Source organism: Puccinia triticina, chromosome 5A, assembly GCF_026914185.1.
Source record: "Puccinia triticina chromosome 5A, complete sequence".
NCBI classification, from domain to species: Eukaryota; Fungi; Basidiomycota; class Pucciniomycetes; order Pucciniales; family Pucciniaceae; genus Puccinia; species Puccinia triticina.
This window is the reverse complement of record NC_070562.1, coordinates 4,875,479-4,890,589: the sequence shown is the minus strand read 5'-3', so window position 1 is coordinate 4,890,589 and position 15,111 is coordinate 4,875,479. Positions and strand designations below refer to the sequence as shown.

The window sequence follows — 15,111 nt, the reverse complement described above, 5'->3', positions numbered from 1 at the left end:
GCTGGCTACTGACCATTGGAAACAGTACCAGGCAGCACAAATATCATACCCCCCAGACACTGGACTTTGGAGACGTATATGCAAGCCTGACTGAGACAGCTGTTCCCAATCATTTTATAACCACCATGTACCCCAGTTCACCTCTGCACTCCCGAGATTGAGCCACCAACGTCAAATATTACGGCTCACATGTGATTTTGGTGTTGCTCAACCATCAATGATGTTTGTTCCCGGCACCTGCCCGGGAGATTTGTGGAGTTCCTCTCAATTGACGCCATGGCCACCAATATGAATGTGATCAATGAAGAGGAAGCAGTGACAGCAGAAGTCCCCCACATCACCAGGCAAAAAAAAAAAAAATCACTTGCCTACAAGTGACATGAAATGGTAAAAAGGCCCCTTTTTACTTTGCTGTGTCACCTGCAGACAAGTGATCATTGTTTTTTTCCTGTGGTATGTTCTTGATCCCCGGCCTGCCAGAATCAACCCTCCAAATCAAGTTTGCCATGCCCATAATCCTGCTCCACAACCTTGACCTGGGAGCGGGACTAGACTATTGATAGATGAGATTGCCCCTGGTGGGCTGAAGTGTACCATACTTACCAGATTGCATGTCAGCTCTACGTGCACCATCCCCAAGATCAAACTTATCCACAAAGCTAATGCCTCTAATGGTGTATTGTTCAGTTGGTTCTGATTCCCGGTTGCAATAGCATTTGCGCTCACAATCAACAAGTCCCAGGGCCAATCACTTGCGTAAAGTTCATGGTGTACCACCCATACTCTGTTTTCAGCCATGGCCAACTGTATGTTGCCCTCTCCCAGGTAACATCCATCATGGCTCTCTCAATAGGGATTGTCACACAGCCAACACAGCCCAATTTCAAAATCAATGTTTTTAACCTTGATGTGATCAGGAGGCGCACAACTCACCCAGCACAAGCTTGAGTGAACCAGAGATCAGGATTCTTTGCACATGTATATACAATATGGGCCTTCAATGCTATGTTATATGATTTATTTCTTTGGGGGCCCAAGACCTGGAGCCAAATTGACCCCAGTTGCTCTCATCCATACCCTCACCCCTTTTCCTATCACTGATCGCGCGGCGCTATTTACCACGGCTGGTTTTCAGTCACGGGCAACTGTACGTTGCCCTGTCCCGGGTAACGCCCGTCGCGGGTTTGTTGATTGGGATGGTTTGTGAGCCTATGGATGCCCCATCTGCGACTAACGTTGTCAATCTCGATATCCTCAGATGGGCAGGCGACGGAACCTTACTAGCCAACCAAAGGTAGGCACACACGGTGAATCTCATGTCCCCATCCAATGATCAAACTTCCCCATTGTCTCTTATAATCATCATTCTTCACTTTGTACATAATATTCTCAACCCTATGCGCTCTCCCAAAGATTGCATTGTACATTCCACTCAGGACCAATTCCCATTTCTTTCCCTTTCCCAAAGCTCGCGGCGGATACGCCGCGATTTCCTCTAGTGTACTCCTGTTTTTTTGGCGACTTGGTGGACAAACGAAAGTAACGTGAGATTGCGAATGAAGCACATCATCAGGGAGCCAAACAAAACGAAAACCAGTCTATGTAGAAACGCGAGCAGGATGCACAGCTGCCCAAGTACACGAAAAAGCGACACAGGCGTGAAGGATCAGATAGGGATCATGAGGCAAAACAAAGAGCAGAAGACCGTCTCTATTTCTTGTAGAAGGGCCCGTTGTTGCCGACGGTGGGGTTGTAGCCCGTGCCAACGCTGTCGAACGTGGCACCCGGGCCGGCCTGGGGTAAAATCCCACCGGGGTAAGCGAGTAAACCATTGTTGTAGCCACTGCCGTACGTGGTGCCGGTTTGGCGGCTGTAGGCGGAGTTCGAGGAGTCGCCGCGGTTGAGGGTGCTGCCCAATGGGTTGGACGTGGCCTGGAGGTAATGGTTTTCACCCGCTTGTCCAGCTTCCTGCAAGTGGCTGTTAAAGTACGTTCAGGGTGTGTGTCTGTTGCGGAGAAGGCAAGGGTCAGTACGCAAGGCCAGGTAGACCGGCAAGTGCGGCGGGGACTTACCGGACAGGTGTGGCAAGGGCAGCTGCGAGACGGAGGAGAAGCAGAGTGGGTCAGTTTTTGGAGGTGGTGAAAGGCTTCGGAAAGGAAGTTTAGACGCACTGGCAGCAAAGAGGAAGGCAACGTAGACGGTGGACAACATCGTGGCGGGCGAGTTTTTCTGGTTGAAATGAAGGACTGTTGTAGGGATGTGTTAGATGACTGGGTGTGATCTGTAGGCTGAAGGGCGGTGGGTGATGAGGATGTGGAACCAAACCGGGGATTGGGAGCTCCTATTATAAACTTTCTTGGGCCCTCCCCATGATCTGCTTTGCCACTAATGCTTCATGCACCAAGGGACCCACTCCAGAAACCGGAGCCGCCAGGCAAAGATTTGCCGTCTCTCCTGGTATTTTCTATAGCAACTGACGAGCCCTCATAACAGTTTTCCATGCACCTCTTGTTTGAAACCCGTAAAATTTTTACAGCTTTGTACCGAGGGTTGAATTCGACCTACACAATTCCCCATTTGGAGGAAATCTCCATAGCTACTGGAACTGCGAGATCAATGGCACGTCACACAGCTGCTCATACTGATTGGGTTAGGATGATGAGCATCCACGCCGTGTCCACCCGTGCGCATTTTGACATTTTATCACTAATTACTTTGCAAGTGAGAGCTTCCCAAGGAGAGGCTTGCATTCATAGAGACTCATATAAGGGCCCGCTCCTTCATCAAATAATCCATCCCCAGCCATTTTCAACTCGTAACTTTCCTGTCAGGCCCGGCGCCTCCCATCACATCTTTCTTTTCTCTGCTATCTGCTTGCAAAATATCAGTGACTTCAAGCTTTGTACTTCTTTGCATAAAATTCAACTCCGTTAACACAAGTACTTGTCAATCTTCATAACTTCACACTCCTCCCCATATCTCCTCCCCTCAACTCAATACCACCACCAGATTTGCTCAACCTTTTGTCAACCCCCTCTCAGCGCTTCAATCCATATAAATATTTCCCAAGCAATTTCACCTTGCTGTCAAGCTCTGATTTCCCAAGCAGTCTCCCCTCCAGTCTACCTCGCCCCCCCTACTTCAGCCGCCTTCACTTTGATCCATCTCACCAGCCCCCAAATCATGTCTAAGACGTACCCTTTTATCGCCGATATTGAAGACGTTGTCCCCAAACCTACCACCTCAGAAATCCCAGCTCCGCACGGCATCAAAGTCCACCCCTCGGCCATGCGAATGGTTTTTTGGTTAGGTGGAGCAAGCCCTTCGTTCCCTCAAAACCCTTACTGTTTTTTGATACCAGGCCATTCACAAGCCGATGCGTATGACTTTGTCAAAGCAATGCAAGCTACGGTTAGATGGACATACCAGCACGGATATGACAACTATAAAGCTATTGCAGCCGCGGCTGCCTCTCCAACTCGCTCAGCTGGCCGACCACCTGAGTTCCACTTCAAGCAATTTTACGCCTGTCCGCGCCAAGGCCTGCATGTGGCACCTCTTAATTCTCGCAAAGGAGCCTCCGGAAGAAAATGTGGCTGCAAGGCCAGGTTCAATATATCCCATCATCTCGCCACCAACACAATGCGAGTTGAGTGGCACTGGAAGCACAGCCACGACATTAACACTCTCAAAGACATGCAGGCCACCCGCATCCCTGAGGCTGTGCACAACTGGGTTGTTGAGCGTGTTGATTCAGGAATTGGGTGGAAAGGAATTCAGAAGCTCCTGACATCCCCGGATATTGATGCTGTAATTCTAACTTCCATTTGTACAACCAAGATGCTGAACAATTTACTGATGCAAATCCATTGTATGTTATCAGTTATGCAAGAGTGTTTATGCTGCTCCAGAGGGGCGTCGCATCATGTATGATCTTGTCCACAACCTCATTCGCACCCGCCTCATTGCTCCCGCAAGACGGGACCCAAATGTCTTCAACTCGCTGGCCCTCTGGAAATCGTACCTCGACGGAGCTGGATGGCACACCTTTGCCCCGGCACTCACCGATTCCGACATGTTTACCTTTGCGATTCAATCCCCGTGGCAACGCGAGATGATGCTTGCACATGGGACCACTATGATTTTTGTTGATGCAACTCACAATACAGTCAAAAGCCACTTCCTTTCTGGTGGTCGGAAGGCGAGTTTGTATACGGTGATGATTCGCAATCCAGTCACCGGCAAAGGCTTGCCCGTATGCTGGGCTTTCACGGGATCGCTTGCAATGTCAGTGTCATTTTCCTACTCCTTGTCGTCGCCATTATGGCCAGAAAACTGATCATCCACCCTCCCCATTCTTCCATTTAGTGAGCCAATAGAGCAGATTCTCACATGGCTAAGGCGGACCTCCGGGCTGGTTCCTCATTCCGTCATGAGTGATTGCGCATTGGCAATCAAGTCGGCAGTCTCCTCAACCTTTAGTGACCTTATGGACGAAGCACCAAGGCACTATTGGTGCATCTTCCACGTCATCAATGCGGTAAAGGCAAACGCGAGAATCTACTTGGGTGTTTGTGCGGCCGAGGCAGTAACCGACTTCCAAAAGCTGATGTATGCATCAACGTACCCGAAAAGCCGAGCAATGGTGTTCCTGAGTAAATGGCGGGCTATTGACGAATCGTTTGCTGAGTATGTGGACAAACAATGGTCCACAAACATCAAGCAATGGTCCATGTTTTACAGAACGGTGCGCAATTGATTTTCCCTCACAATTCAACAACATAACAAAACTGAATATCATCTATTTCATCCAAAGACCGCTCATCAGAACATGCATACCAACAACTACACGGAAGCATGGCACCTTATACTCAAGTCAAAATTCATTCCGCCACCCGAACGTCGTCGAATCAATGAGCTAACCCAAATCTTTTGTGACATCATCGAGCCATATTTCAGTCGTGAGTTCTACCAGGTGGATACCGGGTTTCTAAGACAACGCGCCAATTTATACCAGCAAAAGTCGAAGGATCGCGCAGATGGGTATTCCAAAGAACACTTGGCATTGATTGGTGCCGAAATCCACCGGCACCCAGAACATGTGAGTATTTTTTGGCATTGCACGGTGTGGTGCGCGGCATGGTACTGGCAGCGCAGGGGACTAGGATCTGGCTCAGTCTTCAAGCTCACTCAGGCGTGGTTTTCTTTCCCATTTGGTGGCGGCTCCCCCTTTTCTTTTCTTCCTTGGGTTGTGTTTCTGAAGATTCTTGTGCTATCTTTCTTTCTTTCTTTCTTTTTTCTTCTTTCTTGCTTGATGCGGCTCATTATTTTTCTTTCTGTTTGCGCGCGTTGGTAGGGCATGAAGGTGTGGGGTTGGTTTTGTTTTTTTTCTTCCTTGGCGAGCGGTTTGTTTCCTTTTTTCCTTTTTTTTAGTTGTGCTGTCTTTGTTGGGTGTGGGTGCGCGCGGAGCATGATGGATGGTCCGCAGCTTGCTGCGCCTCTCTGGAGTCTAAGTTCTGTTAGAACTTAGGCGAAGGAGGGGGGGGGCATGACCTTTCTGATCCAAGTGAGGGAATCAAAAATTTTTCCGATCAATAGCTCGTTGTATTCTTGACCAATCCTTATCCCTGATCCTTTCAAAGACTGTGGCTGCGACAATATCTTCGGAGTCTCCCAGTTCAATCCTTCCGATCAACTCAGTTCAAACCTTCCTGATCCTTTGGCGCTCTTTCCCAAAATTGAGTTCTCCGATCTCCTCACGGATTCCTCCCCACCTCCTTGAACTCTCTAAGATCACTTCCTTCTCAGCCAACTGTTTGCTTGGCTCCATCTTACAACACAACCGCCGACGCGCTCTCACCGCCGTCGTAAAACATTTCAACAACCGCTTTCCGATCTCTACAGCTCATTCGACCATCCCACTTCGGAGGGCTAAAATCTCAACTAATTTCCCAATCCCTCCCACTAACTGCCGCCGGCCTGCACCGGACGGAGTTCCACAACGGCACATGGATTGATACAACAGTTCCTAATGTACAAAGCACAGTTTGTTGTCTCTTCTTTTTCGGCCCCGGGCTCCCAGTTTTATCACGTTAACTTCAAGCCGGCAGTCGGACTTTCAAAAGCGCAACTGCTGAACTGTACCTGCGACCATTTCACTCGGGTTGGCAGTGGTTGCTTACACATGTATTACCTGGCCCGAGAGTACCGCATGTTGGTTGTCGAGGAGGCACCTAGTAACCAACACCCCATCGATCCAATCTATGTTGAGAGTGATACGGACGTTGAAGTCGTATCAAATGGGCGACCGAGACCCAAGAGACGAAATTCTCTCGTATTTTCACCTCGAGAGTCGATTGTTTCGAAGCGTGGCTGCTTTGACGCGCCATCCATCCCTGCTTTCAGCACATCGCACCCGAACCTTTGTCCTCCACAGATTGAAATGCCAACGGCCGGTACCAGTAACGGTGCTTACTCCATCAATGTCCTATCACACTCATCCAGCCCCAACGTCAGTCCAGCTATCGCCAAGAAACCTCATTTCAGCGGCAATGTTGGAAAGGCACTTAACTCTTTGATGATGATTCTCAAACAAGCGATTGAAGGGATGAAGACGAAGAAGGCAAGACAGGCAATGGCCGATGTCACACCACCGGCGACAATGAATCACTTTCAACTCATATGCAATACCCTTCTGCGCCTGGTTGAAGAGCGGTCACAGGGTCATCCCCACACGCTGCCGCCGGTTTTTTTGGGGATGGGAGATACTTTGCGCTTGAGTAATGCGGAGCTTTGGGTCATTATCAGTGAGATGCAGGGAGTCGCGCTGGCTGCACTGAAGAAGACACTTGGGTTGCTAAAGGTCGACAAGCACTCGAAGGCGTTTGTGGCGAATTCAAACGAGCTTTCGGTAGCGTCTTTCAAAGAGCGATGCTATGAAGTGGTTGGGTTACTTGAGGAGGCAAAGGTTCTAGCTGCAAGGGTACAGGTGCGATAGATGGTCGTGAGGCGATAGAGATGGATGCGATAAATGGGCACAAGGTGGGGGAGATGGTATGAAGTGGGAACATCTGCAATCGAGGGAGGGGGGAATGAGCAGCCATTATAAGCAGTGGGGTCTATCTAGGAACTCGCAACTTTGTACTTTTGCTGAGGTGATGTCAATCTCATTGCTCGCGTAGATCTTTGTTTCCTGTTTCCTGTGCTGCTCAGTCCCGTCGCTGAATTTGTTTGTCGTTGCCATTGGTACTCTGTAGTTACTGTAGCCATCACGACTTTATTGATTTTATGTAACATTCCTTTTTTTGTGCGGTTTTTTTCACTGTACTTGTTTTTTTTGGCTTTCTTCGCCAATCTGCAACCAATTTCATTTATGATTAGTTGGGCTACATTCAGGCATGCGCTTTGTACCCTTGTCTTTGGGATTTGAAAAGCCCGAAAAAGAAAAACAGCCCTAACTTGCAGCGGAGGATCGCGCCCAAGCACGGGCATTGGGCCGGGCGGGCTCGTCGCCGCGCGGCGAGGGACATGCACATCTGCCTCTAACAATCACGTGTCCAAAAAGAATCACCTGGCCAAGATTAAGATAAGGGATAGGTTTATTCCTTTTGATTATGTACATTTATTTACAATACTAGTTTGGGATCCACCCCTGCGCTGCAAGGTGTTTTAAGCATACCCCTCGCAAACACAAATAAACAATAGCCATGGGTTTTTGCTGCTCAAAGAAGCAAAGAAAAACAAAACTAAGGGCCTGTACCATAGCTTTCCGCGGATTAGGAGCTCGGATTCCGAGCCTCCAAAAATATCGGTTTGCGGGGATTATTTTCCCGCCTGATTTATCCGAGCTCACAATCCCCAATGTGCTAAAAAGCGTACCATAGCATCAGGTATACCGGTACATAACCTTGTGAAACTTCACGTGAAAGCTTGAGGGACAAACCGGCACGCTTGGACTCCGTCAACAGTCTTGCAACCCATCCGTCTCAGCCACCGGTAACCCAGCAACCCGGTCTCATCTATCAAAGCGTCAACGGGTCTAATCAGTCAGTCCCTGATGGAACAGGTAAGCCTTCTTCACATACATACCAGTCTAAGACTGAAGCAGCCAGGGTCCAGCAACTAACCAGACCCTTCCTACCGTCACAGACGAAGCCCAGTTGCCTAAGCCCTACGACCAGTCTGGTCAAGACCTGCATACCGCAAACAACCTGAACCCCAAGAGGGTCAGTGCATAGCGACGCCAAACGGTACTACCTTACTTGTAAGAGAGTCTTTGTTTCCTCCTTAAAAGGAGACTCTAAAGCTCATTTTCACTCGCTCTTCTTTTGTTGCATTCTTTCCACATCTTAGCTATCCCCAGCTTGTTCACAACTCGACCAACACATTCATCTCCGATCCTACCCGCACATCAGCGCTTTCATACAACACTTACACCCACTTCAGTACATCGACAACCTCGTGCCGATCATCTGATTATTCTCTTTTCCTTGTTCTTTCCATTTTTCCTGCTCTCAAGCAATTCTCCTTTCATCTCTTTGATTCTTCGACCATTCCATTGTCTCGCACACTATCTAGTGTTTTCTCTCATCACTCGCTGCTTTATCAAATCGCGCTCCTGCTCTTAGGTATGACCTGAGCTCTTTTTGTTCTTTTCTATTAAAAAACTTGTATCATAAACATGACCCTGATAAGCAACATATCTCTTAGTCGTTTGAATTCTTGCAAACCTGAGCAGCAATCAATCACTCCATCAAGACCAGCCCTCAGCCCCTGACCACCGACCAACCGCTTCAAACCTACCATGGACAACCACCGCCGGAGGACCATTCTAGTACGGGCGGCAATCGCGTTGGTTGGCATATTTTTCCTCTGGGAAACAAGCGATAACGAGGCATATTACAGCGATGGCGGTAAAGCAACCCTAGCTCGATTCCTCCTTGAAGAAGCAAGGCCCGAGCTATTCCAAGAAGTCACGGCCCTTGACCTTCCTACTTTTGATGCCCTTGTGGCAGAATTCCAACGACAAGGTCTCCTCGTGAACGGTCGCTCTGTCACCGTTGAGGAGCAAGTATTGATGTTCCTTGATGGTGTTGTCAGCAACAACTCAATGCGGCAAACTGCTGTCAAGTATCGTCGTGGTTTGTATACGGTGCAAAGGTACTTTCTATCAGCTCTATTGATCCCCTTGGGTGCTAACAATTGGATTTTTTTGGGGACCCAGGTACTTTCATGATGTCCTTGACGCGTTGGTGGCCTTGTACCCGAAATATGTCAATTTAAAACCACCCAAAGGTACACCGGAACGACTTCAAGACCCCAAGTACGCGCCTTTCAAAAAATGCTTGGGAGCTCTTGAAGGGGTCTTCATCCCAGTCACCATTCCGGTCCACCTTCAAGCTCCGTACCGCAACCGCAAACAGTTTGTTGCACAGAATGTCCTCGCCGTAGTGAACTTCAACTTCGAATTTGTTTATCTACTTGCTGGTTGGGAGGGCAGTGCCCATGACAGTACCGTGTTGGCGGATGCATTTACGAAGGATTTCACGATCCCCAATGGGAAGTACTACCTCGCCGATGCTGGGTACGGGCTTCAAAAAGGCATTTTAACTCCCTATCGAGCTACCAGATATAACCTCAAGGAGCAAGCCGCCGCCTGTTTGAGGCCGGCCACCCCAAAAGAGCTTTACAACTTGCGTAACATGGTCGAGCGGATCTTTGGATGTATGAAAGCAAAGTTTAAAATACTCCGGTAACCCTCCAAACATGACATCGACAGACAAGTGCAGCTAGTCTATGCCCTCGCAGCCCTTTGGAATTTCCTTCGTCGCCATCAGCAGTTGGATGATAACGAGGTTCTCAAGGCCGAAGACGACCTTTCAGGCCCAACTGAAGAAGACGAAATGATACCTCACCGCCAAACCAAATCTGATGACGCTGCTATAAAATCAAGGCAGGCACGACTCGCAGAAAAGCTCTGGGCTCAGTACCAAGGTTATTTAGCTTGTAGATAGATTTTCATAAACTTTGTAACTAGCAGATTGAGCCGCGCGAGGCCTTAGCCGCAGTTTCACATCGGTCTTGTATGAGGGCCAATAAGGCCTGCAATTTAGTTGTTTAACAATTGACTTGTTCAACAACACAAGGAGGCTATTGGGCTCGGTTTGGGCTCAGTGACTATTGGGATTGATATATCTTAATCAAATTGTTGAATCAGTGATTCAAAGTGGACATAATGATAGGGGGTTACTAAACGTACCCGGGTATTTCCGCGTTTGTACCCGGTTTTTGCGTACCCCCTTTTCCGCGTACGTACCCAACGAGCTTACCAAGGGGTTATCGAGCTGATCCTCCAGTGTGTCGATGACCAGTGCTGGCAACGACTGGCACCGCCCATTTGTTGCTTCAGCTGAGGGACTGCTGTCTGCACTGATGCCCGCGATGTTAAGCACAATTTGACATCAAATTTCGCCGGCTACTTGAAGATGATATCTCAAGTCAAACTTACACCTCCTTGAAGGAGACTTATTGCCCTTACTTCAGTAAGTCCCTTTCAGGGGGGACGCCGTCCCGCAGGGACCCTCCTCCTTTGGAGGTCGCTTCGCTCACCCGGGAAGGTACTTGGCTAAGTCAGCTTATCGCCGGCGCATAGAAAAAGAAAAAGAGAATATGGGATACGGAAACTCAAAGTACAGATGAACTAGACATGGTGGAAGTTGACGGCTTCTTTGTTACTCCAACCAAGCTTGAGGAATTAGAAGATCAGGTCTTGACAACGAGGACCACCCGGGTATGTTGCCTTGGAAAGACTGTCCTCCACAAACGAAGTGATGACGGGCCACAAGTATGTGGCGCCCTGGCATCCTCAGCTAAAGAAGGGGCCAGCTTCTTGCCTACCTCCAACTTAACACAAGTACCCCACTTTGGAGGGCCCTGGTAGAGCCTGGGCTGGCGCAAAGTGCGACTTCCAAAGGAGGGACTTGGGACCAATGTCCACATTTTGGCCTGAGAGATTCTGATCTTCCCAAAGTTTTTGCAGGCAATTTTGTGCCTTTCAATTTTTGACTCTGTTCCCAAAGGGCCCCAGGCATGCCCTTTGGATCATGAAACTCATCTCACTCTTCCCTATCTTTTGCCGCCACACAAGTCTCTGGAACTCCAAGATTTCTCCTCCCATGACTGGGCTTTATGACATGTGTGGATTGAACTGAACTTGGAAAACAGTATGCTCATTCAATTCAATTTCACAGGATCCAAGCTCTCCAAGCTCTGGTTAATATGCCTCAGCCAATACAGCTTGTGCATCCAATCCTCATTATCAGGACAGGGATCTGAAGCCAAGATGGTCAGCTATATTGACCCTTCAGAGCTTCAGCAGAGGTTTGCCAGTTTTTTCTGTGTGGAGGGTGAAAGGAAAAAAGGGCATAAAAAGCCACAGAAGGCCCAACCTCTCAACTAAAAAGTATGACATAAGTCATAAGGCTCTCCTACAGAGAGCTCCTCCTGCGTTTGAGAGGCTTACTTAGGCTATTGCCTACCTGGCAGGCAACCAGATGAGTTTTCTGAAGTGAGAGGGTGTTGCATGTACAGCAATGTTGAGAAAGCTTGCGTTTCCAGCGGTCCAACTTTGGCCCGCCAACTTGAATTCAGCCAACAGAAGAATACAGCTTCTGTATCTATCTCTCCTCTCCCCATGCCCCCCCCCCCCCTCCCAAATCCTGCTGCCCACTGTCCCTCCCCCCCCCCCCCCCACCCACATTCTGGCCATCCGACTTTTATGCCAGCCACCACCCATCAATCAACCTCACTAATTGAACCAAAAAATTTTGTTGGCCCCCTTGTGAGTGACTTTTCTCCAGTCCCCTCCCCCCATATTACCTCCTGACTGTCCTCCCCTCCAAACCACCGGTGCCACATCTTGATTCCAGTCAATCTGTATTCCACCTGCACCAAAATTCATACCCGGCAAAATACCCTATTGGCAAGTTTTTCTTTATCATGATTTTGTTCCCAGCACCTTTTAATGCGGATCTGGCCATGTTGAACCTGTCAGGATTCCATGTATACCCACTGCAGCTCAACCATTCCGCCCCTCCCATTCCCCAACAATCCGAATGGCTCACAGGAATCCTGCTTGGGCCCATCCCTAGGCAATATTGGCGACTCAAGATCATATATCTTGTTTGGCAATTCAAAAGACCCCTCTCAGTACCAGAAAAAAAATCCTCACAGCCAATTGTTTCCTCCAAGCCAAGCCAACATTGTGGTAGACGGAAAAGTGAAAAATCAAAAGGTTTTTCTCATACATATATTTACTCACCCTAGGCCTCAAGATAACACCAAATGGACCTCAGAAATGGATTCTAAGGCCAATTTTACCCCTAGTCACCACTGGAAGCTTCACCAGAACCCCACTGGATTGGAAATTACATCCTCTTTGTCAGCCTTAGAGCCAGCGCAGCTGGCCTAAAGTCTGCCTTTTTCTACTTCATTATATCTATTGTGTTTTTAAGAATCCTTGGACAGATTTGCAGGATTTTCCTGTATTTTCCCCCAAGGTTTGAGGCTGTTCAAGTCTCTTTTCATTCAGATTTTTACCCCTTAAAGGCCATGATGGTGTCATTGATGATCATCTTGGCCACAGCAGCAATGATTCGAGTGCACCCGGGCCACATCATAGCAGTGTCTATCCCCCCACCCACCACCATCAAATTTTTCAATTTGGGATCAACCTTTTTTGTATGGAAAACCCACCGTTGGGATATCTCTTGGATAGCAAGCTCTGGCCCATTCACCAAATTGGCCCAGAACCAGCTTGACTCAACGTGACTTGAGATTTGTATTCTTTCTGACGGATGCTAATTTTTTTTTTCTTTTTCTGCATGTAGCCACAAGTCATCCACTGCACAACCACCTTTAAGCTTCCGTCACCAATCTGTTTGATTGCACCATTGGATGAGCACAAGACATGTTTTTTTATTTAAAATAATTCAATTTTTTTTGAATGAGGTTACAAATCTGATGGTTGTTAGAGGCTGCAAGTTAACTTGAGTGGTATTGAGTGATGATAGGAATTGGATCAGGAAGATTGGGTAAGGGGGAAGGTTTTGTCCTTGATTTTTGCAAATGCACGGCAAGGATGAGCTTTGATCAGCTCCTCCCATGTTGCCAAGTCCACTGTGACTATGTTTTTTTACAAATCCCATCCAAAGCCGCTCTGCTCACGCAAAAACTTGAAGTCAATTTAAAAATTGCAGAGATTGCTCTTGTGATTCTTGATTTTTTTGCAGGAGAGATTGGGTTCAAAGCGTTTGTTGAAATCACTCAAAAGGTGCAAACATCCAAGCTTGTTGAGGCCACTGTCCAAAGCTTTTGCCTGTGTAATGCACAACTAACTTGAGGAGATGGTCTTTTTGATCAAAAGTCCAGCAGTGAAGAGGTGTCTTATTGTGTTTTCTTCTGGTTTGCTTTCTTTGCTGGGGATTTTGCCATCTTTGAGTTGTTTGAGGTCACTGGAGAAAATTGCTGGTGAGTGATGAAAAGATCTGATGAGATGTTGGTGAGGGATGACACGGTGAGGCTGATGAGATTTCGGTGGGGGATGACATGGTGAGGCTGATGTGAGATGTTGGTGGGGGATGACATGGTGAGAAACTGTTTCCCAGAGTTGGAGAAACAGGTGGACACCTGTTTCTGAAAACACTTGTTTTTCAGCTGGAATCTACAGTTGCGCGCGGCATTCTACTGTACAGAGCTGCCCGCAAAACTTGCTGGGCTACGCAGGGGAAAACACCAGCTGGGTCGGGGGTCCAGCACTCTAAAAGAGTACATTTTTGGAGTCTACAGAGTGTGTAGATTCCAAATCTAAAGTGGAAACCAATTTTTATTTTTTTTGTTTACAGCCCATATTTTGGGACCCACCTCCACATACGGGCATAAGTACATATGTATTGGGTTCTAAACCCATACTTGTGCCTCCTGGTTAGGCACTTAACCCAAAAATGAAGGCAGAAACTGTCATGCAGTGCTTTCAGGAGTGCCTGGTGGGTCTAAAACCATATGTGAGCCTGTGTCTCTTATGTGACAACAGGACACAAGAAAAATGGGTGGGCACTGATTGAATTCCTTGGGATAAAGAAATACAAGCAGTGGAGAGAAGAGGAATAGAAGAGAGAAACTGAGAAGAGAGAAACTTGATCTGTTTGAATTATGATTTAATATGGGCCAAGCTCTACCTGGAAAAGTAGGCTGCCAACTGTGCTAGAGATGCAACAGTCTCCACTCACACCAAGGAAACGGTGGTGGGATTCAGAAGTAGGTTGACTACTCTGCTCTGGTTTTAAAGGTCTTAACAAGAGATAACCTGTGGATCTTTTGGAGCAGAAGAGAGAAACAGAAGCAGGGAGAGAGCAGTCAAGAGCAACAGAGTTTCCTCTGAGATAAACAAGTTCAGTAGAAGAGGGTACTTACTGTCAATATCCTGTGGTGATACTGGGAGTGAAGTGGCCTCTGGTTAGTGATCCTGGGTGTCTCTGGGGTATGGTTCTGGTGTGCTGAAGTCTGTGGATCCTCCAGCTGCATGGGGGATCCTGACTTCGAAAATTTTCAAAGTTGGATGACATAATCACACATGTACATGTGGTTGGGAGCGCTCAGGCGCGACTACATGGCGCTGCTGCGCATGTGTGTCACAAACCACAAACTCTATGAAGGAGTAGAGATATTGTAAAGTGATCAGTGAACACTAGGTTCAAAATTGCATGAGAAATCAGAATCTGAAGTGAAAACAACCTTATGTCTTAAGGTTAAAAAGATATGAGCACATTTAGGTATAAAATGGAGATAAAAGGCAGTTTTAGGTCAACTGTGTTGACTCTAAGGCTGACATTCCCTACCACCAAAGAGGTTTGATTTCCATAAGAAATGAAACCAAGAAGGTAGAAACTTTCACACTACTGGGCCTCCTTACAGGATGGATGCATCTTCTCTTGAGAGGTTCAGCAGAAATTATCCCAAGTCTGGGGCTGATGTGTCTCTGCTTGGGTTTCACATTCAACTGCATATGTTCCAAAGTTGAAGTCAATCAGGGGATCATAATTGGAAATATTCTCA

General features: G+C 47.7%; 2 protein-coding genes across 2 annotated transcripts; one reads left to right on the top strand and one right to left on the bottom strand.

Annotated features, from left to right (window-relative positions):
• Positions 1–1,710: 1,710 nt before the first annotated feature.
• PtA15_5A591 (uncharacterized protein) lies at positions 1,711–2,211 on the bottom strand (the record flags this gene model as incomplete). Its single annotated transcript, XM_053169369.1, has 3 exons — positions 1,711–1,978; positions 2,073–2,094; positions 2,172–2,211. The coding sequence occupies 3 exons, from the start codon at positions 2,209–2,211 to the stop codon at positions 1,711–1,713; spliced, it is 330 nt and encodes a 109-aa protein (XP_053020573.1).
• A 3,820-nt stretch (positions 2,212–6,031) lies between these two features.
• PtA15_5A590 (uncharacterized protein) lies at positions 6,032–6,997 on the top strand (the record flags this gene model as incomplete). The annotated part of the gene is made up of 1 exon (XM_053169368.1): positions 6,032–6,997. One exon carries the CDS (start codon positions 6,032–6,034, stop codon positions 6,995–6,997), a length of 966 nt encoding a protein of 321 aa, XP_053020572.1.
• Between the last annotated feature and the right edge of the window lie 8,114 nt (positions 6,998–15,111).